A 22,732-nucleotide genomic window follows, 5' to 3' on the forward strand; every position below is an offset into this window, starting at 1 on the left:
CTACAGAGCCTGTAAAAAGGAGAGCGAACCCATAGATTCTGGGCAGTTATGCTAAATAACATGGGCCTACAGCAGGTTGAAAATTAATCACTAAAAAGTGCAGAAAGGACTCAGAGCCATTGAAACGTGTCAAATTACAAGAGCTACACTGACTGAAAAGGGAGGAAAATGAGACTGGGTCTACAGGCAGTAGGGAAAGAGTCAAAACCATGATTAGTGCTGAGACTGACTCTACTTCAAGAAGTCATAGGTCAAATTAAAGATGACCCCAAGGTTTCTCTACTTGACATCCTCGGGACTTTTCTCCTTGCACCCGGTCCAGGTAAGCTCTCCCCTGGAAGCAGCTACGTACGGCTAAAATCCAGTCCACCCTTAGCATGAGACCTGCATCCTCCACAAGACCTTTTCGGCCTACCGAGGCCACCTGGATCCTCCGTACCTCGGAGGGTTCGGAGTGCCTTTTGCTCTAACATCCCGGTTCAGATCTGCTCTCCCGAAGCCCTGGCTGTGTACCTCAGAAGGAAACTGCTGTAGACAGTCTCCAGCCTTGACTTAGACCGTGCCCTAGGAGACTATATGACCACTCCTCCGGCCTTTCCCCCCGGGGGACCGGGCCCCTCACTGCTCCCTCACCAATCCGCAAATTCTCTGTCCCGGGAAGTCGCTCTGCGATTCCGCGCGGCACGTCCCTGCTTTAGGCAGACAGACGCTGGGAGCCCACCTCCGCGCCCCACCCTGCGGCCCGGCCCAGGGGGCACCCCAGCGCAGCCCCAGCGCGGCGCACGTGCGGCTCGCGCCCATTCATTCCTGCGCGCCGCTGTCATTGGGATGTGACCTCTGCGCCCGCCCGGCGCGCTCCACAGCCTCACCTGCGCACGGACGGCGGCGGCGGGGTGCGGCCCGGGAGGGCCCGTGCGGCCAAGGGAGCCGGGCCCGGGGGTCCGCGCCGCCGGCCTCCAGGAGCAGCCGTGTCTCCACCGCCACCAGCTCGAGGCCATGGTTCGAGTCTGAAAGTCGCGGCGGGCGGCGGCTCCGCCCTCGGGCCGAGGGTCCTCCTCCGGGACCCGGAGCCGGAAACCCGGCACAGGAAGAGCTTCAGCCCCGCTCGGGGCGCCTCCTCTTCCTCCCCTTCCCTTTTCCCCCCCTCTCCTGCCCCACCCGGCGGCGCCGCTAGCGCCTCCCAGCGGCGGCCGCGCACGGCCTCGGGCGCCTTTCTGCGTCTGAGCCACCGGGACCGCTCGGCCTTCGGGGGCGGCAGCAGGAGAAGGGTGCGCGGCGGCTGGGCCCCTTCGCCCCCTGCCGATCGAGGGTCCGGGAAGAGCTAGTCGTGACCCTCTCCCTGGCCAGCCGTCTTTCCCGAACGCTCCCTGGGGTTCACGGGGAGTCAGCAGCTCCCACAGAGCAAACAGTACCTTGGAGTGACCGGCTGTTAGCAGAAATGCCGCCGTGCGCCAGACTTCCAGTCACTAACTTCTGTTCTGCATATTCAGACGGAAAAATGACTCCAAGAATCGGGTTCCCGTTTTGCTGCTTAAGCCGGAGGCTACAGATTCCGCGGCTGCTTCTCGTGTGTGTGACCTGCCACGCCACTGCCATCGGCGCCTTATTGCAACCTGGCCTGGAAGGAAATGCCCGCCTTTTGCAACTTCTCAGTAACAGGTCAAACCAGGAGCAGGGCTATTGTGAAGCAGAAGCTAGATTAGCTTCGTCTCTCGACTTTTGGACTCTCTCCTCTGAAAACCTCATAGGTATACGGTGGCACAGTTGAGCCGTCTTGCTCGCGTCTGGATGTGTGAGCGCTATGTGTGGATGTACTGAGCTGTGGGAGATTGTATCTAGCAATGTTGAACCTACTTGTAGCCAGCTCAGGGGATATGGAGAATGTGCAGGATTAGTACCCGAAATGGGTTAGAATAGTGATTTTCATCCGGTGTGCCACAAGGATTTTTAAAACATTCGATTCCTGCCTATTTAGTCAGAAGCACTCACCTCTTTTCCCTTAGATTGTCAAATAAAAAAAAAAATGGCAACAGCCAACCAAATAGCCAAATCAAAATTATGTCTTATTTTTTGTCAGACCGGAAATATATATATTACATATGCCGCAGAATTAGTTTAAGTGTGCTATGAGCTGAAAAAGTTTGAAAATCTGGGTTAGAAAGACCTTTCCTTAATCCCATTGCCAGATCCTTTCTCGTGGTCATGAGAGCATGTATTTATAACAGAAATCCATGATAGAATTAATCATTCAACACATACATACAAACACAAAGAGCCAGTGAGAGAAAGTGTAAGGTTTAGGGAAGAAACTTAGTCTGTCCTCAAAAAATTCACTCTGAGGAAATAGACCAGCCTAGAGGCAACTGTAATTCTCTGATATTTTCCCTTGTTCTGAACCAGGTTTTTTGCATCACAGTGTAAGTGTCTGTGTAGCTGGGCACATATTTATCTTGAAATATATTGTTTTTTACTGAATAAAATTATAGAATAGAGAAATTTCTCAATCCAGTTTTATGAGCCCCTCCCCCAATCGTGAAGAATATTATTTTTAAAAAAGGTCTCTGATGCTTTACAAATGAAGGTTGTTAATACACACCTGTGGCTTACTAGTATCTTCATAAAGCTTTATATATTAAATATCCAACAGGTAGAATTTGCCAAAGTAAGTATAGCAATAAACACTTGTACTTGCAACAATTTTATTATTTAGATACCATCATTTGCCCTTCTTTACAGGAAACTGAGACAGAGGAATTGAGTGTCTTACACAAGCTCACATAGTTGACAGATAGAGCACAACACAATTCTGTCAGGTCATTTTTATTTAGAAATGGTTTCCCCAGATTAAAACAAAATACCTGGTTCTTAAAAAGATGTAATACGACAAGGGTAACTAGGGAGGGCAGATGAAATCCTTGAAGGCTTCTAACACCATAGTGTAACTAAACTGATGAACAATAACCCACCAATAAAAGAAAAATAACCCACCAATAGGACATGTAAAATACCAACTAATAGTTCTTTTGACCCAATTGGGCCAAGCATGAGTCTAGGAAGTTAAAAGCATAGTCTGAGCTGTGCAAGTAACTGCCAAACAACTGTCCTTTGCATAAGCTCAAAATGACCTTTCTGACTGCACTTATACAAATGAAACAACCAGTACTGACTGATAAAAATGGAATAAGTATAAGTTAAAGCATTTTCAAAGTTATTTCTATGTTGGGGACTTGGCTACACATTGAGAAATTTTCTTTCTGTGATGATGATACTGTTCAAAACATGGTAGGACCAGGTTTTACAGATGATATACATAATATTATATACTTATTAACCATGTCTTGGTTCATAGTACTGCATAAAAGTACATCATCCTGAGGATATAGGAAATGCTCAATTAATTATCAAGGTAACTGTTAAAAGAACATTTATTGAGAGGAGAGATTTCAAACAGTTGCACAAAAAGGCTAGCAGCTTTAGGGGATTTCATATTCTTAGGCAAAATTGAATTCTAAAGAATTTTGGAATTACTGATTACTCTGAAATGTTAAAAAAAAAGGTTAACATTGGAATTTTTGCTGGTATTTTTAGTCTATGACTGATTAGTTGGTTAAACTGTAACAAGGGTGAGGGTTGGGTCTGCTGAAGCAGTTAGCCTTTTTTGTCCCATGGCCAATGACCACAAGGTAGTCAGTGATCAGCTACCTTGCCAAAATGTGAATCAGTGCAAAATCGTAAGTACTAATGGAAATTATATACTGCCCATGCTCTACGAAAATGTCATTTATTTAACAATCTATTTCCACACAGAGGCTTTCCTAAAAGAGAAGAAAACATACTGTTGAGTTTTCCCATTGATTTTTAGAAAGAGTGGAAGGGAGGGAAGGAGAGAAAGAGATACATCAATCTGAGACATATCAGTTGGTTACTTCCCGAAAGCGCCCTTCGGTGCGCGGGCTGACACCAACACAGCCCAGGACTATTAAATAATTTATGACATTGACATGTTGACAACATAACTTCTAATCAGTGACATAGGCTTTTGTGTTCCTTTGTCTTATAGTTTTAGTAATACACCTACCTTTTCTATTTTTTAAATTGCTTTGGATTAGGGAACGATTAGAATTAAGATTTATAATTAAGTTTTTTTAAGAATTTTACTTAAAAGTAAGTATGTTCAGTAGATCTAAAGCCTGTGCAAAGCTCTCTCCTCTACAGTTTTTTAAATAACGCATATGTGCTTTAGTGTCTGGACTGTATGAAGCATACTTTATCTCAAAGGCAATTTAAACTTCCAGCCTTGGGAACAGGTATGTTATCAAAAGTTTTGAATTTTCTGGTGGAATTGGAAGTGGTTTTGTACCTTTAGTAAAGTATCCACATATTTTAATTGATTTTTTCTGAAAGGCAAAAAGAATGTGATTAAATGCCTAATATGTTTTGATCAGATGCCATTGAATTGCCTAATACTATAATTCTAATACTGTAATGATCTCACCTCCACTTTATTTATATATTTTTATTTGTAAATATTGCACATCTTATTGATTTACCATGAGTGAAAATCTTTGAAGACAGGTATATGTCTTGTTTTAAACTTTTTTTCATCTCCTATCTTCTTGGACAGTTCCACATACTATTGTACTATATGAATTTTGGGTAGATAATAGTTGAAAATTATAAAATAACCTGTAAGTAATAAAGTATAAAGAAAATAGTGTTTTAAGTTGATTTTCTTGAAGACCATAGCCTTTTTAAGGAATATTAATATTGTAAATGCAACAAAAGAGAACATTAAGAAGGTTTTGTTTTGTTTTGTTTTATCAGCTGTGTTGCCAGTTGATCCTGTTAAAGAAAATTATGTTCGTAAAGTGAAAAACTGTGTTTTTTCCATTGCTTTCCCTACTCCTTTTAAATCAAGAGTACACCTTGTGGCAGTTTCAAAGGTTAGGTTTTATTTTTTCATAATACAAATATTTAACTCACTACAACTTTTGTCTAAAAATATATTAATATTTTTTCAGAGTTAAATTGTTAGTCTTTGTGTTTAAAATTCAGACACTTGGAGAATGTCGTTCTTAGAAATCAGTTTTTGATACTTATTCCTAGAGCCTCGTACTCAGGTTCATCTTCAAATTATCTTACAAGGTACAGGTAAATGAGTTAAGTTCTTAGAAATGGGTCCTAATAACAAATTCTAAATTGTTCTCGCATGATATAAATGAATTTTGGATAAAAATAGGACATTTAGCTTTTCTAGTTTCTTTAAAAAATACGTGCTAGAAAAATATTATTTATACATCATAAGAAATATATAAAACTTTTAGAACTATAATAGAATACATTTTCCCAAATAATCAGAACATATGGTACAACTCTTATGAAAAAGTATTAATGTATTTTTGGAAGAGATTTAGTCTTTTAATTTTCTTTCTTCCATTAAGTCTCTTTCCTTAAAAATTATTAAAGGATTATTAAAGGATTTTGTAAGGAGTTTTTTGTTTTTTTTCCATTCCTTAGGAAGTTCTAGAAGATATTTTGGACCTTGATTTATCTGTCTCAGAAACAGATGATTTTATCCAGCTTGTAAGTGGCAAAAAGATCGTATTTGGATCCATTCCATTGGCTCACAGATATGGTGGCCATCAGGTAAGAGTAGCATCAGATGCATTGCTTTCCTTATGCAAACATAAACAGTTGGTGGAAATGTTGTATTTTTAAAGAAGTTATTTTGCATTAATTTCTCCAATTGAGAAGGTTAATTCCAATGTAACCCTGATATGGGGGGTGGGGAGGGGGGGAAGCTAGCAATCTGAATCTGTGCCAGCAAACCCAGTGTACAGCCTTGATATCCTATAATTAAGGCATTGCCTCTTTCCCAGAAACTGGTCCTGCAGAACCTGTTATATAAATACTCACATTTCACAGAGGCCATAAACTGTGAACAGTGCACAGCCCTGGAGCGGGGGTTATTAGTGCTGGGGCCAGGCCAGACCATTAGATATGACCTGGAGACCCCCAACACCTGGGGCCTTCTTGCAAAAGCCCACGAAAAGGACCAGAAGCATAATCCATATTTGAGGGACAAGGACACCAGAAAAGATATCAAAGAGAAGCCCCCTGCATGTTACTTTGCTCAGACTTGGGAAGTTATTCCTCTGAGTCAACTGGTGTAAAATAAACAGTGTAACTCCTTTTCTCTAATGCATTGCTTGGTTTTTCTCTGGACTGCAACACACTAATAGCATATTAACAAAATGTATCTAAAAGAATTGTCACCGTAAGATATTTATAGATTAACTACTGTGATTTCTTGCTGTGATAAAGCTAGAGCCTAAATTTCTTTTTTTAAAATTAAATCTTTATTGTTCAGATTATTACAGTTGTTCCTCTTCCCCCCCCACCCCCCAAAGATCCCCTCCACCTGGTTCCCACCCCACCCTCTGCCCTTACCCCTCCCCCCACATCCAAAGGTGTACGATTTTTTCCAGTCTCTTGCCGCACCCCCACACCCTTCTCCCCTCCCCGAGAATTGTCAGTCCACACCCTATCTATGGCCCTGATTCTATTATATTCACCAGTTTATTCTGTTCATCAGATTATTTATTCACTTGATTTTTAGATTCAATTGTTGATAGATATGTATTTGTTGTTCATAATTTGTATCTTTACCTTTTTCTTCTTCTTCTTCCTCTTCTTAAAGGATACCTTTCAGCATTTCATATAATACTGGTTTAGTGGTGATGAACTCCTTTAGCTTTTTCTTATCTGTGAAGCTCTTTATCTGACCTTCAATTCTGAATGATAGCTTTGCTGGATAAAGTAATCTTGGTTGTAGGTTCTTGCTATTCATCACTTTGAATATTTCTTGCCACTCCCTTCTGGGCTGCATAGTTTCTGTTGAGAAATCAGCTGACAGTCGTATGGGTACTCTTTTGTAGGTAACTGACCTTTTTTCTCTTGCTACTTTTAAGATTCTCTCTTTGTCTTTTGCTGTTGGCATTTTAATTATGATGTGTCTTGGTGTGGTCCTCTTTGGATTCCTTTTGTTTGGGGTTCTCTGCGCTTCCTGGACTTATAAGTCTATTTCTTTCACCAGGTAGGGGAAGTTTTCTGTCATTATTTCTTCAAATAGGTTTTCAATATCTTGCTCTCTCTCTTCTTCTGGCACCCCCATAATTCGGATGTTGGTACGCTTGAAGTTGTCCCAGAGGCTCCTTACACTATCATCATATTTTTGGATTCTTTTTTCTTTTTGCTCTTCTGGTTGGGTGTTTTTTGCTTCTTCGTATTTCAAATCTTTGACTTGATTCTTGCGATCCTCTAGTCTGCTGTTGGATCTCTGTATAATATTCTTTATTTCAGTCAGTGTATGCTTAATTTCTAGTTGGTCCTTTTTCATATACTTGAGAGACTGACTAAATTTATCGGCTGTTTCTAGACAATTCTTGAAAAACGTTTTAACTGTAGTTTGCTTTCCTCCATTTCTGTCATTTGTGACCTGTTTCTTTGTCTCCGCATTTTGGCTGCTTCTCTGTGTTGATAGAATGGCTTTGTGTGCTAGGTGTCCTATAGGGCCCAGTGGCTCAGCCTCTCCAATTACCTGAGGTGGACACTCTTGGTGCACCCCTTTGTGGGCTTTGTGCACAGTCTTGTTGTAGTTAAGCCTTGATTGTTGTAGGTATCACTGGGAGGAATTGACCTCCAGGCCAATTGTCTGTGAGAATCAGCTGTGTCTATGGTGGGAGAACTTCTGTGCTGGAGACACCCTTATGGGGCAAGACTTGCTTCAGTGGGGCTTTGGTGCTCACTGAGTCTGCCCCCTGAGTATGTCCCTTATGGATATGAGGAGTTGTAATCTGGATGGTCCCACGCTGACCACTGGGTACACTGGCTCTTGGATCTCCAGGGAGGTGCTAATTTAGCCTCTGCCTGAGGCTACCCAGCAGGAGCTACAGAGAGATCTGCAGATTCCTCTTCTTTGTTTGGGGTTTGGAGGTGCCCAGATGAGGCCCAGCTGTGAAGCAATGCAAGCAGCTGTAGGGCCTTGGGCCTTCTTTTGGATGTTCTGGGTCTGTCTGACCCAGCTGCAGTTTGTTAGGTAATTTCAGATTGCAAAGGGCCAGGCCATTCACATGCAAAAGCCTCTGGGCACAGCTTGGGTGGGGCGGGGTCTTGGGGAATCAACAGGGCGGAGCAAACAGCTATGGCTGATCCTCAGCCCTGCCCTAAGAGGCCCCGGGTCTCAGTGTCCCACAGTAATCTCTGCAAGCACCTCTGAGAGAAAGCCGCCCTCGAGTTCTGCCCGCTGCCACACAGTCCAGTTTCTCCCTGAGTGAGTCTGGGTCCCCAGAGACTCGCCCGGAACTGGAGTTCAGAGCAGTCGGTAGCTTGTGTCTCCCTCCTGATTAAAAAAGACAACCGTGTTCTCAGTTGCCAGCCCTTGCTGCGTGCGCATGCCTCCGTACCTCTGCACTTCCGCACCTCCTCTGAGTCTCAGTGTGCTTTTCTCTTTCCTTTTAGTTGTAGAATTTCCACTCAGCCAGGTTTACTGTGGTTCTGGATGATGTCCATTTTGTCTTTTAGTTGTATTTTTGAAGTGGTTGTGCAAGGCAGCAATTTCAGGTGTTTATGCCGCTATCTTGGTTTCTCGAGCCTAAATTTCTTTAATGGAATTGAGAAAACTGGGCCAGCACAAGTATAGAATTTCTGTGAATTATTGCTACAGGACTCATTTAGTGAAGATATTTAGGCAAAGTCAGGTAGCACAGTTTATCAATATAAAAGCCTTAGAAGGACAAATAGATTTTAACTTTGCTGAGATAGCTGTAGATCAAAGTTTTAGAATTGCTAGAAATTATATCAGGATTAATTGGGGATGTTATAGATGCTGAAACAATTAGGAAGGCACCTTCTAGAAATGAAGCAAGTTCAGGTATGGTCTCTAATAATTTTTTTTAAAAGAAGAAGGAGCCCAGCCAGTGTGGCTCAGTGGTTGAGAGTCAACCCATGAACTAGGAGGTCACAGTTCCATTTCCAGTCAAGACACATGCCTGGGTTGCAGGATCGATCCCCAGTGAGGGGTGTGCAGGAGGCAGCCGATCAATGATTCTCTCTCATTGATGTTTCTATCCCTGTCTCCCTCTCCCTTCCTCTCTCTGAAATCAATAAAAACACATTAAAAAAAGAAAGGAGAAGGAACACAGAACCAATTGTTGAAATTGCTGTGGCTTTCCTTTAAGCTAGAGAAGATTAATTTAACACTGGTTTTTTTGGTGGCTGGTTTACTCAGGAATAGTTTTTAGGACAAATAGCAAAGTATAATAGAGTTGGAGTAAAAATTAAGTTAGGAAATATATGAAAAGGGCTTTCACGATAACTATTTTTATAATTAGTATCAAGCTCTGTTTGTTGTGGTAGTTAATTCCTTTAAGATTTTTATTGCTTCCATTTTTCTACTACCTAAGAAGGAAAATTAACAGAGAAGCTAAGAAGCAAAGTGGCATGACCATTAGAATTGAAAAGGACTCAATGGGTCATCTAGAACAAACATGAACCTCAGTGTCCTGATCAGTAATGTGCCAGGGTTGACCAAGATCCTTGCAGCAGTTGTGAGAAGTGCCATGGGAAAGAAATCTGCTTAATTTTATTTGACTCACCCATTTTCCAAACATATTTGACTGCAGGAGTCTATGATTGCTTTGTTTTTAAGAAATAACTCTCAACATTTTGCTGAACTATGTTTCTCAGTTTAGAATCCTCTGGACTAGATGATCCTTACAGTTTTTCCCATGGTCCAAAAGTCATTTCCATATAGGGTAAATTTATCAGCATTTATACCAGTACTCACATGTGCTGTTAAAGTACAAATGCAAACCTTAAGCCCTGCAGAGTGTTGTTAAGCTATACTTTTTTTGTACTGTTTTGGGTAGTAAATTAGACTATACTTTTATCAATTTCATATTTCTCCTCTTGCTACTCTTCCCTGATTTGAAATTATAAATATTTGTTTATAAGTATGGCTTTGCCATTTTGAACTTAAAATCCAGTAAATGCTTTCTCTCTTTTTTAAAAACGTATTTTTATTGATTTTGAGAGAGAGAGAGAGAGAGAGAGAGAGAGAAGCATCAATGTGAGAATGAAGTATCAATCAGCTGCCTCTTGCATGCCCCCCACTGGGGATCAAGCCTGAAACCCTGGCATGTACCCTGACCTGGAATCGAACGCAGCAACTTTTCTGTGCATGTGATGGCGTCCAACCCACTGAGCTATGTCAGCCAGGGCAATGCTTTCTCTTTTATTAATGGAGAACTACCTTCCTGTTTCCCGATTTCACTCCCAGCTTTGGGTTCACCATTCTTTGTGCTTACCTTTCATGGTGTGGGATATACCTAACATATTGGCAACTTTAGAACTTTCCAGAATATGCTGAGAGCACCTCTCAGACCTGTGCTTTTAGACATATTCCACAGCTAAAATTAATTAATGGTGGCCCAGTCCTAGTTAAGATAAAAAATTAAATTACTGGACACATTTTTTCTTGTCAATTTCATGTTTTTCTTCCACAACTGTAAATATTGTTTAAATATTCCACAGCTGTTTATATAACTCCTTTTAAATGCCAGGAGCTATGATGGTGAATAAGACTTGTCCCCTTTGCTCAAATTGCTAATACTTTAGGGGAAGGGATAGAAAACTAAACAAATTCCAATAACATTAAGTTGTGATATGGGTAAGCATATAATTAGTATCAAGCTCTGTTTGTTGTGGTAGTTAATTCCTTTAAGATTTTTATTGCTTCCATTTTTCTACTACCTAAGAAGGAAAATTAACAGAGAAGCTAAGAAGCAAAGTGGCAATTTATAGGACCTCCCTCCGAGTCCCAGAAATTTAGAAAAAGTTTTCTGGTGGAAGTAACTTCTATGTGGAGGATGGACTGACATCTGAATTAGCAATAATTGTTGGCAATAATAATTAGCATCTTTTGAACACTTGAAAATGTAGGACTTAGTACGTAGCATTTTGCATATACAGAAATGGGTAAAAGTTTACAATTGTATGTGAAACGGAGTTTATTCTTTTTTTGTTTTGTTTTTATTTATTTTTAAATTTTATTTATTGATTAAGGTATTACATATGTGTCCTTATCCCCCCATCCCCCCACAGAGTTTATTCTTGTATTATTATTTATTAATTGTTGTATTATTTTCCATACAAACAATTGTAAACCTACTTTTGCCCATCCCTGTATTAGTGATAATTCTTACAAGGGTTATCCCATTTTACAGAAATGAAAGGTTAGTCTCAGTGAGATTAAGTAACAAACAAATTCTACAACTAGTGGCATAGCTAGGAGTTGAACAACCACGAACAAATTTTAGCAGAAGAGTTTGGAAACAGCTCATCATGCAAGTTCAAAAGCAATTTTTCAGGTACAAGTGTGTTCCTGATTTTATATTGCAAATGTACAGTATAGGAAATTTTTCTGCTAAGAAATTGTTCCTAGTTCATATTATGGAATTAAATAGATCAGTTCTAAGTTTTCTACACCTAACAAATGTAAACTCAGCTCTAAGATGAAAAGAAATTGATTATATGTCATAAGTTTATATTTTTAAAATAAATTTCACTTATGTTTTATTGATCGAATTTTAGTTTCACTTTTATTAGAGTTGTTGACTATTGTAATCTCGAAAATGCAATACCTCATTCTCAAAAAAAATTTTTTTTATTTAACAAAGTTTTATTTTTCAAAATGTACAGCCAGTGAGACCTATTGCTCATGCATCTTCTACAGCAGCTGGGGCATCCCCACCTCTGGTGTTTCTGGTGTAAATTACCTGAGCTCTGTGCCTTGAGGCTGGTTTAATAAGTCCTTTACTAAGGAGCTTCTGAAGGACTGCCCTGGTCAAAGAGCCTCGAATCTTCAGTCTCTCCGAGACCACAGCTGGGGTAATGAGCTTGTCATTGGGAACTTCCTTACAGAGTTTGTCAAACAAGACCAGGTTATTGAGCTTGTCCCAAACTTTGCCTTTGGACCATTTCTTCTATTTGGCCTGCCCCACCCCCTTCATCCCCCCCCCCCCCCCCCCCACACACACACATGGTCTTTGTCTTTCTTGGCTGACTTTCCGGCATCTTTCTTCTTCTTGCCGTCCTTGGGTGGCATTGCGAGACTCGGAGGGCAGGGCACCGCTGCTGCCTCACCAAGATGTCGGCCCGAGAGCTCACTCTCAATTTTGATGAAATAGCCTTGGCTATAAAATTACTATAAAAGCTCATAGGGATTAATAAACACGACTGATTTTCCTTTTTCCCTTTTAGTTTGGAATATGGGCAGATCAGCTTGGGGATGGAAGAGCCCATCTTATTGGAATTTACATGAACAGGTACCATATGTTTTCTTGAATAGCTTTTCTGCTAAATATTTACAGGAATTTTCTAATACTTACATATTTTTTGAAGGCTGGGTGAAAAGTGGGAACTTCAGTTAAAAGGCTCAGGAAAGACCCCATACTCCCGGTACAGTTTTTTTCATTTGTTTGGTTTTTTTTTACTTAACTAAATTAAAATGATGTTGTCTTTATCATTGAAAATCTTTTAATCTTATTTCCTGTAGAAATGGTGATGGCAGAGCTGTACTTCGTTCCTCAGTGAGAGAATTTTTGTGTAGTGAGGCTATGTACTATCTTGGAATCCCAACCAGCAGAGCTGCAAGGTAACTCCTCTTTCCTTGGAGCTAACTTTCAGGACTGGATCATGTTATTTCCAGAAACATTGGTAAATGGAGCAGATAAGTTTCTGCTTATAGTTTCTTATAGTTTTAGGTGTTGTTATTTTTTGTTAATCCTCACCCGAGGATATTTTCCCCATTGATTTTTAGAGAGAGGGGAAAGGAAGGAGGAAGGGGAGAGAAAGAGAGAGAGAGAAAAACAGAGAAACATCGATGTGAGAGAGACACGTGCCTCCTGAACGTGCCCTGATGGGGTGGGGATCAAACCTGAAACCGAGGTACATTCCCTTGACTCAAAATCAAACCCTAGACCAGGGGTGGGCAACCTTTTTGTGAGTGCATGCCAAAACCAGCAAAATCTCTGACTCAAAATTCTTCTGCGTGCCAACCCTAATTTTTTGAGAACATGTTATGCCTACTTGATATCTCTTAAGGTGTACATATGTGAAGAACCTTGAAGAAATAATAAAATTCATTCAAGCGACAAAAACACAGTATATGATGATGAAAAATAGATTTATTTTTTAATGTATACATGTACACTGATAGTCCGACAGAAAACTTTATGACTCCGTTTGATATTATCAGTGGGACTTTTGCTGCTGCATCACTGATGACAGAGATCTTACATCAGGTTTATATTTTGTAACCTTCAGAGATATGCACGAGCTACTACTTTTATCCGTCAGGCTACTCCTATTATGAGACTTAACAAAATTCATCACTGAGAACAAAGATTCACAACTGTAAATGGAAGATTATAAGAGAGGGTTTCACGTGCCAGCAAAAGTTACTGGCGTGCCAGGGGTTGCCCACCCCTGCCCTAGACCCTTTGGTGTGTGGGCTGAGAAACACCAGCCAGGGCAGTTTTAGGTGCTTCTTTGTTTGTTTGTTTGTTTGTTTGTTGTTAATCCTCACTTGAGGATATTTTTTTCCCATTGATTTTTTTCAATTTATGTATTTTATTTATTTATTTATATTTAAAATCTTTACTGTTGAAGGTATTACATAGGTCCTCCTTATTCCCCCATTAATCTCTTCCAGCCTGCCCCCCCTCCCCCAGACCCTCACCACCCCCTTGTCTGTGTCCCCTGGTTATGCATATATGCATACAAGTTCATTGGTTGATCTCTTCCCACCCACCCTCCTCTTCCTTCCTTCTGAGGTTCAACAGTCTGTTCATGCTTCTATGTCTCTGGGGCTATTTTTTTTTAAACAACTACAGCTTTTAAAAAATATATATATTTTATTGATTTTTCACAGAGAGGAAGGGAGAGGGACAGAGAGCTAGAAATATCGATGAGAGAGAAACATTGATCAGCTGCCTCCTGCACACTCCCCACTGAGGATGTGCCCGCAACCAAGGTACATGCCCCTGACCGGAATCGAACCGGGGACCCTTCAGTCCGCAGGCTGTTGCTCTATCCACTGAGCCAAACCGGTTAGGGCTCTGGGGTTATTTTTGATCATCAGTTTATTTGATTCATTAGAGTCCACATATGAGTGAGATCATGTGATACTTACCTTTCTCTGGCTTATTTCGCTTAGCATAATACTCTCCAGGTCCATCCATGCTGTTGCAAATGGTAAGAGTTCTTTCTTTTTTATTGCCGCATAGTATTCCATGGTGTAAATGTACCACAGCTTTATTTTTACCACAGCTTTTTAAAAATATATATATTTTTATTGATTTCAGAGAGGAAGGTAGAGAGATAGAGAGAAACATCAATGATGAGAGAGAATCATTGATTGGCTGCCTCCTGCACAACCCCTACTGGGGATCAAGCCCACAACCTGGGTATGTGCCCTTGATCGGAATCAAACCCGGGATCCTTCAATCCGCAGTCCGATGCTCTATCCACTGAGCCAAACCAGCTAGGGCATACCACAGCTTTTTTTTTTTTTTAATGCTTTCTCTGCATCTGTTGGTATTATCATATGATTTTTATCCTTCATTTTATTTATTTTTATACCACAGCTTTTTAATCCACTCATCTACTGATGGGCACTTAGGCTGTTTCCAAATCTTAGCTATTGTAAATTGCACTGCTATGAACCTAGGGGTGCATATATTCTTTCTGATGAGTGTTTTGGGTTTCCTAGGGTATAATCCTAGAAGTGGGATTACTGGGTCAATGGGAGTTCCATTTTTAATTTTTTGAGGAAACTCCATTCTGTTTTACATAGTGGCTGCATCAGTCTGCATTGCCAGCAGTGCACAAGTGTTCCTTTTTCTCCACAACCTCACCAATATTTGTCGTTTGTTGATTTGTTGATGCTAGCCATTCTGACCGGTGTGAGGTGATATCTCATTGTCTTTTTGATTTGTATTTCTCGGATGATTAGTGACTTTGAGCATTTTTTTATATGTTTCTTGGCTTTCTGTATGTCCACTTTGGGTAAGGGTCTATTTAGATCCTTTGCCCATTTTTTAATTGGATTGTTTGTCTTCCTTTTGTTAAGTTATATGAGTTCCCTATATATTTTGGAGATTAACCTCTTATCCGATGTATCATTGGCAGATATGTTCTCCCATGTAGTGGGTTTTCTTGTTGTTTTGTTGATGGTTCCTTATGCAGTGCAGAAGCTTTTTATTTTGATGTAGTCCCATTTGTTTATTTTCTCCTTAGTTTCCATTGTCCTAGCACCGTGGTTGGCAAACCTCGGCTCGCGAGCCACATGCGGCTCTTTGGCCCCTTGAGTGTGGGTCTTCCACAAAATACCGCCACACTCAAGGGGCCAAAGAGCCGCATGTGGCTCGCGAGCTGCGGTTTGCCGAGCCGCAAGTTTGCCGACCACTGTCCTAGGAGATGTATCAGTAAACATATTGCAATGAGAGATGTCTGAGATTTTGGTGCCTATGGTTTCTTCTAGGGCTTTTATGGTCTCATGACTTACATTTAAGTCCTTTATCCATTTTGAGTTTATTTTTGTGTATGGTGTAAGTTGGTGGTCTAGTTTCATTTTTTTTGCATGTACCTGTCCAATTTTCCCAGTACCATTTATTGAAGAGACTGTCTTGACTCAATTGTGTGCTCTTGCCTCCTTTGTCAAATATTAATTGAGCATAGTGGTTTGGGTAAATTTCTGGGTTCTCTTTTCTGTTCCATTGATTTATCTGCCTGTTCTTGTGCCAGTATCCATTGATTTTTAGAGAGAGTGGAAGGGAGGGGGAGAGACAGAGAGAGAGAAACAGATGTGAGAGAGACACATCGACTAGTTGCCTCCTGCATATGCCCTGACCAGGGCCGGGGATTGAGCCATGGAGCTTGCAACTGAGGTATGTGCCCTTGCCTACAATAGAACCCGTAGCCCTTCAGTCTATGACTGATGCTCTAACCATTGAACAGAACCAGCTAGGGCTTTAGGTGCTTCTTGATAACTTGCTTGCAGTTAAAGTGTAACTTTAATTGTTTGATTCTCTTATGTTCCAGTCTAGTTGTAAGTGATGATGAAGTATGGAGAGATCAGTTCTACAATGGGAACATTGTGAAAGAACGAGGTAATACCAGTTTTTAGATTACTTGTATAAAATTCGACTAAGTTTTTTTTAAACTTTTTTATTGACTTTTGTGCGTGACATTGATTAATAAAATTGTATAGGTTTCAGGTGTACAGTTCTATAATACATCATCTGTATGTTGTAGTGTGTGTTCATTACCAAAAGTCAAGTCTCCTTCCATCACTATTTATCCTCTCTTTACTCTTTTCTACCTCCCCCACCCCTTTACCCCCCTGTTGTCTGCGTCTATGAGTTTTGTTTTTTTCTTAATCCTTTCACCTTTTTAGCCCCACAACCTCCGTTCCCTCTGACAGCTGTCAGTCTGTTTTCTATCTGTTTCTATTTTGTTTGTTAGTTTATTTTGTTCATTAGATTCCACCTATAAGTGAAATCATATGATATTTGTCTTTCTCTGACTGGCTTATTTCACTTGACATAATACTCTCCAGGTCCATCCATGGTGTTGCAAAGGGTAAGATTTCATTCTTTTATACAGCTGAGTAGTATTCCATATGTAAATGTACCACAGCTTTTTTACCCACTCATCTACTGATTGTGCTTGGGCTGCTTCCAGATCTTGGCTATTGTAAATTGCACTGCAGTGAAGAGGGGTACAAGACTAAGTTCTTTAAAAACAATAGATATTGGACATCTTTTCAGTCTTCTTAAAGAATGACCTGTGGTTCTTCCAGATATTTCAGCATTATCTTACCTAATAATAGACAAACATGCAAATTGACCGTACTTTCGCTATGCCTTAAGCCATGCCCACCAGCCAAATCAGAGCGACTATATGCAAATTAACCCAACCAAGATGGCGGCCAGCAGCCACGGAGCTGTAGCAAGCAGGAGGCTTGGTTGCCCCAATAATGGAGGAAGCCAAGCTTCCCGGCCAGCTGCTGCCTCCTCTCAAGGCAACAAAGTTTCAATTATAGAAGGTAAATAAACCTCAGATACCTGCTTCCAGCCGCCATGTCCACAGAACTGGAGCGAGCAGGAGGCTTGGTTGTCCCAATGAGGGAGGAAGCCAAGCTTCCCGGCCGGCTCTGAGCTCCACTCAAAGCAACAAAGTTCCAATTATAGAAGATAAATAAACCCCAGATACCTGCTTCCAGCTGGCTGTGAGCAGGAGGCTTGGTTGCCCTGGTGATGGAAGAAGCCAAGCTTCCTGGCAAGCTGCTGCCTCCTTTCAAGGCAACAAAGTTTCAATTATAGAAGGTAAATAAACCCCAGATACCTGCTTCCAGTTGCCATGGCCACAGAGATGGAGTGAATTAAAAATAAAAACACAAAAAAAGGAAAGGCTGGGAGCTTTGGTTGCCCGGGGGCTTGGTCAGTCTGAAAACAGCCATCAGCCCCTCACCCAGGCTGGCCAGGCACCCCAGTGGGGACCCCCACCCTGAAGGGCATATGGGCAGCCTGAAAACGGCCCTCAGCCCCTCACCCAGGCTGGCCAGGCACCCCAGTGGGGACCCCTACCCTGAAGGGGCTGTGGCCAGCCTGAAACCAGCCAACATCCCCTCACCCAGGCTGGCCAAACCCCCATGGGGTGAGGGTCCCCACTGGGGGGCTTGACCAGCCTGCAAACAGCCATCAGCCTCTCACCCAGGCTGGACAGGCACCCCAGCGGGACCCCACCCTGATCCAGGACACCCTTCAGGGCAAACCAGCTGGCTCCCACCCATGCACCAGGCCTCTATCCTATATAATAAAAGGGTAATATGCAAACTGACCCTAACAGCAGAATGACTGGGAATGACTGGTCACTATGACACACACTGACCACCAGGGGGCAGATGCTCAATGCAGGAGCTGCCCCCTGGTGGTCAGTGTGCTCCCACAGGGGAACTCTGCTGAGCCACAAGCCAGGCTGATGGCTGCCAGCACAGCGGTGGTGGTGGGAGCCTCTCCCGCCTCCTCAGCAGCACTAAGGATGTCCGACTGCAGCTTAGGTCTGCTCCCTGCTTGTAAGTGGACATCCCCTGAGGACTGCTGGGCTGCCAGAGGGATATCTGACTGCCAGCTTGGGCCCGATCCCCCAGGGAGTGGGCCTAAGCCAGCAGGTGGACATCCTCTGAGGGGTCCCAGACTGCAAAAGGACATAGGCCGGGCTGAGGGACCCCCCCAAGTGCACAAATTTTTGTGCACCGGGCCTCTAGTGATATTATAATAGCATTTCCTTTCCCACATTCTTACATCACTAATCCATCCATTTCAAACAGCAAACATCTGGGAAGTGGACAAAAATGTTTATGGACAGTTGACAAAATGTTACAAAGCTAGTACATGAAAGTTCACACACTTTCCTTCTAGGAGAGTGCTCAGACCTTTCCTTAGAGCCTGGCTGCTCTTACTTCATGTTTACTTCCAATAAGTTCTATTAACTTTTCCTCAACCTTAGTAGGTTAGAAAAAAAAATTATAAAGGGGATAAGAAAGTGTGCTGTAGAACAGCAAAAAGGGAGAGAGTAAGAAATTTGACTCTGAATCTTTGGGGAGAAAGGGGACCTAAAAATTGATAATAAACATATTTAACTGCTTAAAAGGCAGAGCTACCAAGCCCTGCTGACAGCCTTCCATGCTTTATTGAGTCACTGCATCACAGGGCAGCATTTTTATTGAGGTTCATAGTGATTCACCAAAGCACATTTAAAAAAAAAAAAAAAAAATATATATAGAAGGTAAATAAACCTCAAAATATATATATAAACCTCAAAAAATATATATAAAAAAAATATATATTTTTTTGATTTCAGAGAGAAAGGGAGAGAGAGTGAAAGATAGAAACACCAATGATGAGAGGGAATCATTGATTGGCTGCCTCCTGCACACCCCACACTGGGGATCGAGCCTGCAACCTGGGCATGTGCCTTTGACTGGATTCGAGCCTGGGACCCTTCAGTCCACAGGCCGACTCTCTATCCACTGAGCAAAACTGACTAGGGCACCAGAGCACATTTTATGTTCTTTATACTTAGTGTATAATATGTTTTGATAGGATTTTCATTAAAAAAAAATCCCCCAAAGTATTTATGCTTAAATGAATTAAGGGTTATATATATATTTAAATATTTTTATTGATTTGAGGGGGGGTGGGAGGGGGATAGAGAGATAAACATCCCTGAGACAGAAACATCTATGTGCTGCCCCTTGCACACCCCCTACTGGGGATCAAACCTGAAGCATGGGCATGTACCCTGACCAGATTTGAACTGGTGACCTCTTGGTTCATGGGCGAATACTCAACCACTGAGCCACACTGACTGGGCAAAGCTTATGTGTTTTTATGGTATCTCTCCCCTTTAATTTCATCTGGATAAAATGGACATTACTGCACACAAGCCTATAACAACTATGCAGGTCTTTTTGTTAATGGTGATTGGAAATGAGAGTCCAACCACAGACTGTTCATATGATGGAAAAAACACTGCTTACTTCTGTGGCTGTGACTTATATATATTGTTAATGTGAATTCCAAACCACAATCTTAATGGTTTCAAATAGTTCCCCATATTTCTCCTTTTTAGGCCATTACTAGAATTTCTATATCTACATGTTCACATATATACAGATATTTCGATTGTGCTTTTATGCTATTTGCCCAGCAGCCACTGTGGTATATTGAGAAAAGTGCTGGACAGAATATGTGACCAGCTCTGTGGGAACTGATTTGTCACTTGGAGCAAGTTACATTCTGGCCCTGTTTCTCTATCTAAAATAAGGCTGTTAGATTAGATGATACATTTTGTGTCTTTTAGTGCTAACATTCAGTGATTCAATGCCTACTCATTAAATAGACATTAGAATAATTTATTGAGCTCTTATGTTTTCTAAGTGACTACATTTTTATTGCTCAAAAAACCCCCACATGAAAATAGATGTCTAGATTAATATTGTGAATACATCCTGACTATATGGTAATTCAGTCAATCCAGAAAATACTTATTGACCCTTTTACTGTCCCTGCCATTGGACTAAACTCTAGGGTGTCCAGGAATAGTGAGTATATATCATAGTCCTTAGTCTCCATAGACAAAAGACTTAGATACATGGAACAGATGAACAATAAAAGATCTGAAGTCAGTAACAGGGGAACATTTTCGCTTTATGGAGGAAGTGGGAATTATCTTTTAAAATATATTTTTTAAATTTATTAATTTTTAGAGAGAGAAACATGGATTTGTTGTTCTACTTATTTATGCATCCATTGGTTGATTCTTGTATGTACCCTGACTGGAGATCAAAACCGCAACCTTGGTGTATCAGATGATGCTCTAACCAACTGGCTACCCGCCCAGGGTTGGGAATTGATCTTGAGTATAAGATTAGGAAAGATTTCAGGATGGGGTGAAGAGGGTGTGAGGCAGGTATAGCCGGGGAGACCAGCACAAAGGCCCAGAGGTAGCAGGAAGTCTACTGAAGAACAGCACCAACAAAGCAGGAGCCCCTCGGATAGACTTCACCTTGATATCTAAACACATGTAAGTACAGCATTTACTAAAAGCAAGAAACATGAATTCTATTTATATTACTAACGTCTATAATCAAAACAGAAGGCAGTTATACAGAATTACAAACAGACCCAAATACAAAATGCATAGATTCACTTTATTTCTTCAGTGTATTCATAGTTAGAACATATGCAAACATTTATTTATTGAAGTTAACTTTCAGTTAGTTACACAAATGAAAGGAACTTGCAGGGACTATGCCATAGGAATCTATACTTATAATAGGACTAGAGGCCCGGTGCACAAAAATTTGTGCACTCGGGGGAGAGGGGGTCCCTCAGCCCATCCTGTGCCCTCTCGCAGTCTGGGACCCCTCGGGAGATAACGACCTGCTGGCTTAGGCCTGCTCCCGGGTGGCAGAGGGCAGGCCCAATCCCTAGGTGTAGCCCCTGGTCGGGCTAAGAGCAGGGCCGATTGGGGAGTTGGGGCGCCGCCCCATCATGCACAGAGCAGGGCGGATTGGGAGGTTGCGATGCCACCCTCAGTCATGCTCAGGGTAGGGCCGATTGGGGGGTTGGGGCACCGCCCCCTGACACACTCAAGGCAGGGTCGATGGGGAGGTTGCGGCGCCACCCTCTGTCACGCACAAAGCAGGGCCAATCAGGGGGTTGGGGCGCTGCCCCCTGTCACTCACAGAGCAGGGCGAATCAGGGGGTTGGGGCGCTGCCCCCTGTCACACACAGAGCAGGGCGGATCAGGGGGTTGGGGTGCCGCACCCTGTCACACACAGAGCAGGGCCGATCAGGGGGTTGGGGCACCGCACCCTGTCACACACAGAGCCGCAGGGCGATCAGGGGGTTGGGGAGCTCCCCCCTATCAGGCACAGAGCAGGGCCGACCAGGGGGTTGGGGCGCCTTCCCCTGTCATGAACAGAGCAGGGCGGATAGGGAGGTTGTGGCCCCGCCCCCTGTCACACACAGAGCCGCAGGGAGATCAGGGGGTTTGGGCGCTGCCCCCTGTCCGCTGATCCCGGTGCTGGGAGGCATATTACCCTTTTACTATATAGGATAGAGGCCTGGTGCATGGGTGGGGGCCCACTGGTTTGCCCTGAAGGGTGTCCCAGGTCAGGGTGGGGGTCCCCACTGGGGCGCCTGGCCAGTCTGGGTGAGGGGCTGAGGGCTGTTTTCAGGCTGGTGGGTGACTGAAGCTCCCAACCACTCCTTTTTTTCTTTTTCTTTTTATTCTGGGCCAGCTTTAGCTCTGAGGCTTGGCTCCAGCTCTTAGGCCTCGGCTGCTGAAAGCAGGTATCTGGTTTGTTTGGGTTCTATAATCGAAACACTGTTTCAACTCTAGCTCTGAGATCCCAGCTGGCTGAAAGGAGGTGTCTGGGGTTTTGTTTAGCTTCTATATTTGTAACAATGTTTCAAACTGCAAGCTCAGAGGCCGGCAGTGGCAGGCGGGGAACGTTGGCTTCCTCCGTCACTGAAGCAAGCAAGCCTCCTGTTAGCTTCAAGCTGCCTGGCTGCCGGCTGCCATCTTGGCTGGCAGTTAATTTGCATATCACCCTGATTAGCCAATGGGAAGGGTAGCGGAGGTACGGCTAATTACCATGTTTCTCTATTATTAGATAGGATACTATGCAAATTGGTCGGGAAGCTGTCACTTAACGACCAATCAGCAGGCTGCGTCCTCACCCCCTGCACTGGCCTGGAGACATGAGGCTCACGTCCCCGACCCCGGCAACACCCCTGGGATGTGAGGCTCGCGTCCCTGACCCCGGCAACAGCCCCAGGATGTGAGGCTCGTGTCCCTGTCCCCGCACTGGCCTGGGGACTTGAGGCTTGTGTCCCCGACCCCGACAACGGGTCCCGGGACGTGAGGCTCGCGTCCCCATCCCCCTGTGCCAGCCCAGGGATGTGAGGCTTGTGTCTCTGCACCCTCTAATTAATTGCCTTTTAATGTGCACGCACCGGGCCACTAGTAACTCAATAATTCACCAACTCACAATTGAGGAGATAATGGGATTTCGATGTTTGGAACCTAATGATTT

At 42.8% G+C, this 22,732-nt stretch overlaps 2 protein-coding genes and 1 pseudogene across 7 annotated transcripts in view; 1 reads left to right on the forward strand and 2 right to left on the reverse strand.

The window, feature by feature from the left end:
* PDSS1 (decaprenyl diphosphate synthase subunit 1) overlaps positions 1-1,497 on the reverse strand; it is a 49,201-nt gene extending 47,704 nt beyond the window's left edge. For 2 of the 3 annotated variants that reach the window (XM_070433152.1, XM_070433170.1), the window contains exon 1: positions 870-1,027. In XM_070433152.1, coding sequence (XP_070289253.1) covers positions 870-998 — 129 coding nt within the window. In that variant the 5' untranslated portion in view covers positions 999-1,027. Of the gene's footprint in view, positions 1-869; positions 1,028-1,412 lie in introns of those variants that run through there. The other variant, XM_070433161.1, reaches the window with a different exon arrangement.
* The window catches only part of LOC139022044 (protein adenylyltransferase SelO-like), a 46,088-nt gene continuing 24,598 nt past the window's right edge, over positions 1,243-22,732 (forward strand). For 3 of the 4 annotated variants that reach the window (XM_070433052.1, XM_070433060.1, XM_070433070.1), the window contains exons 1-7: positions 1,243-1,748; positions 4,825-4,943; positions 5,518-5,646; positions 12,322-12,386; positions 12,463-12,519; positions 12,617-12,715; positions 16,165-16,232. In XM_070433052.1, the coding sequence (XP_070289153.1) occupies positions 1,439-1,748; positions 4,825-4,943; positions 5,518-5,646; positions 12,322-12,386; positions 12,463-12,519; positions 12,617-12,715; positions 16,165-16,232 (847 nt within the window). In that variant the 5' untranslated portion in view covers positions 1,243-1,438. Of the gene's footprint in view, positions 1,749-3,555; positions 3,732-4,824; positions 4,944-5,517; positions 5,647-12,321; positions 12,387-12,462; positions 12,520-12,616; positions 12,716-16,164; positions 16,233-22,732 lie in introns of those variants that run through there. The other variant, XM_070433078.1, reaches the window with a different exon arrangement.
* On the reverse strand, positions 11,778-12,166 carry LOC139006020 (small ribosomal subunit protein eS25-like; annotated as a pseudogene).

The sequence above is a fragment of the Myotis yumanensis genome, unplaced genomic scaffold, assembly GCF_028538775.1.
Source record: "Myotis yumanensis isolate MYYU_CA2020_CCGP unplaced genomic scaffold, mMyoYum1.0.hap1 SCAF_1, whole genome shotgun sequence".
In the NCBI taxonomy this organism is placed as follows: Eukaryota; Metazoa; Chordata; class Mammalia; order Chiroptera; family Vespertilionidae; genus Myotis; species Myotis yumanensis.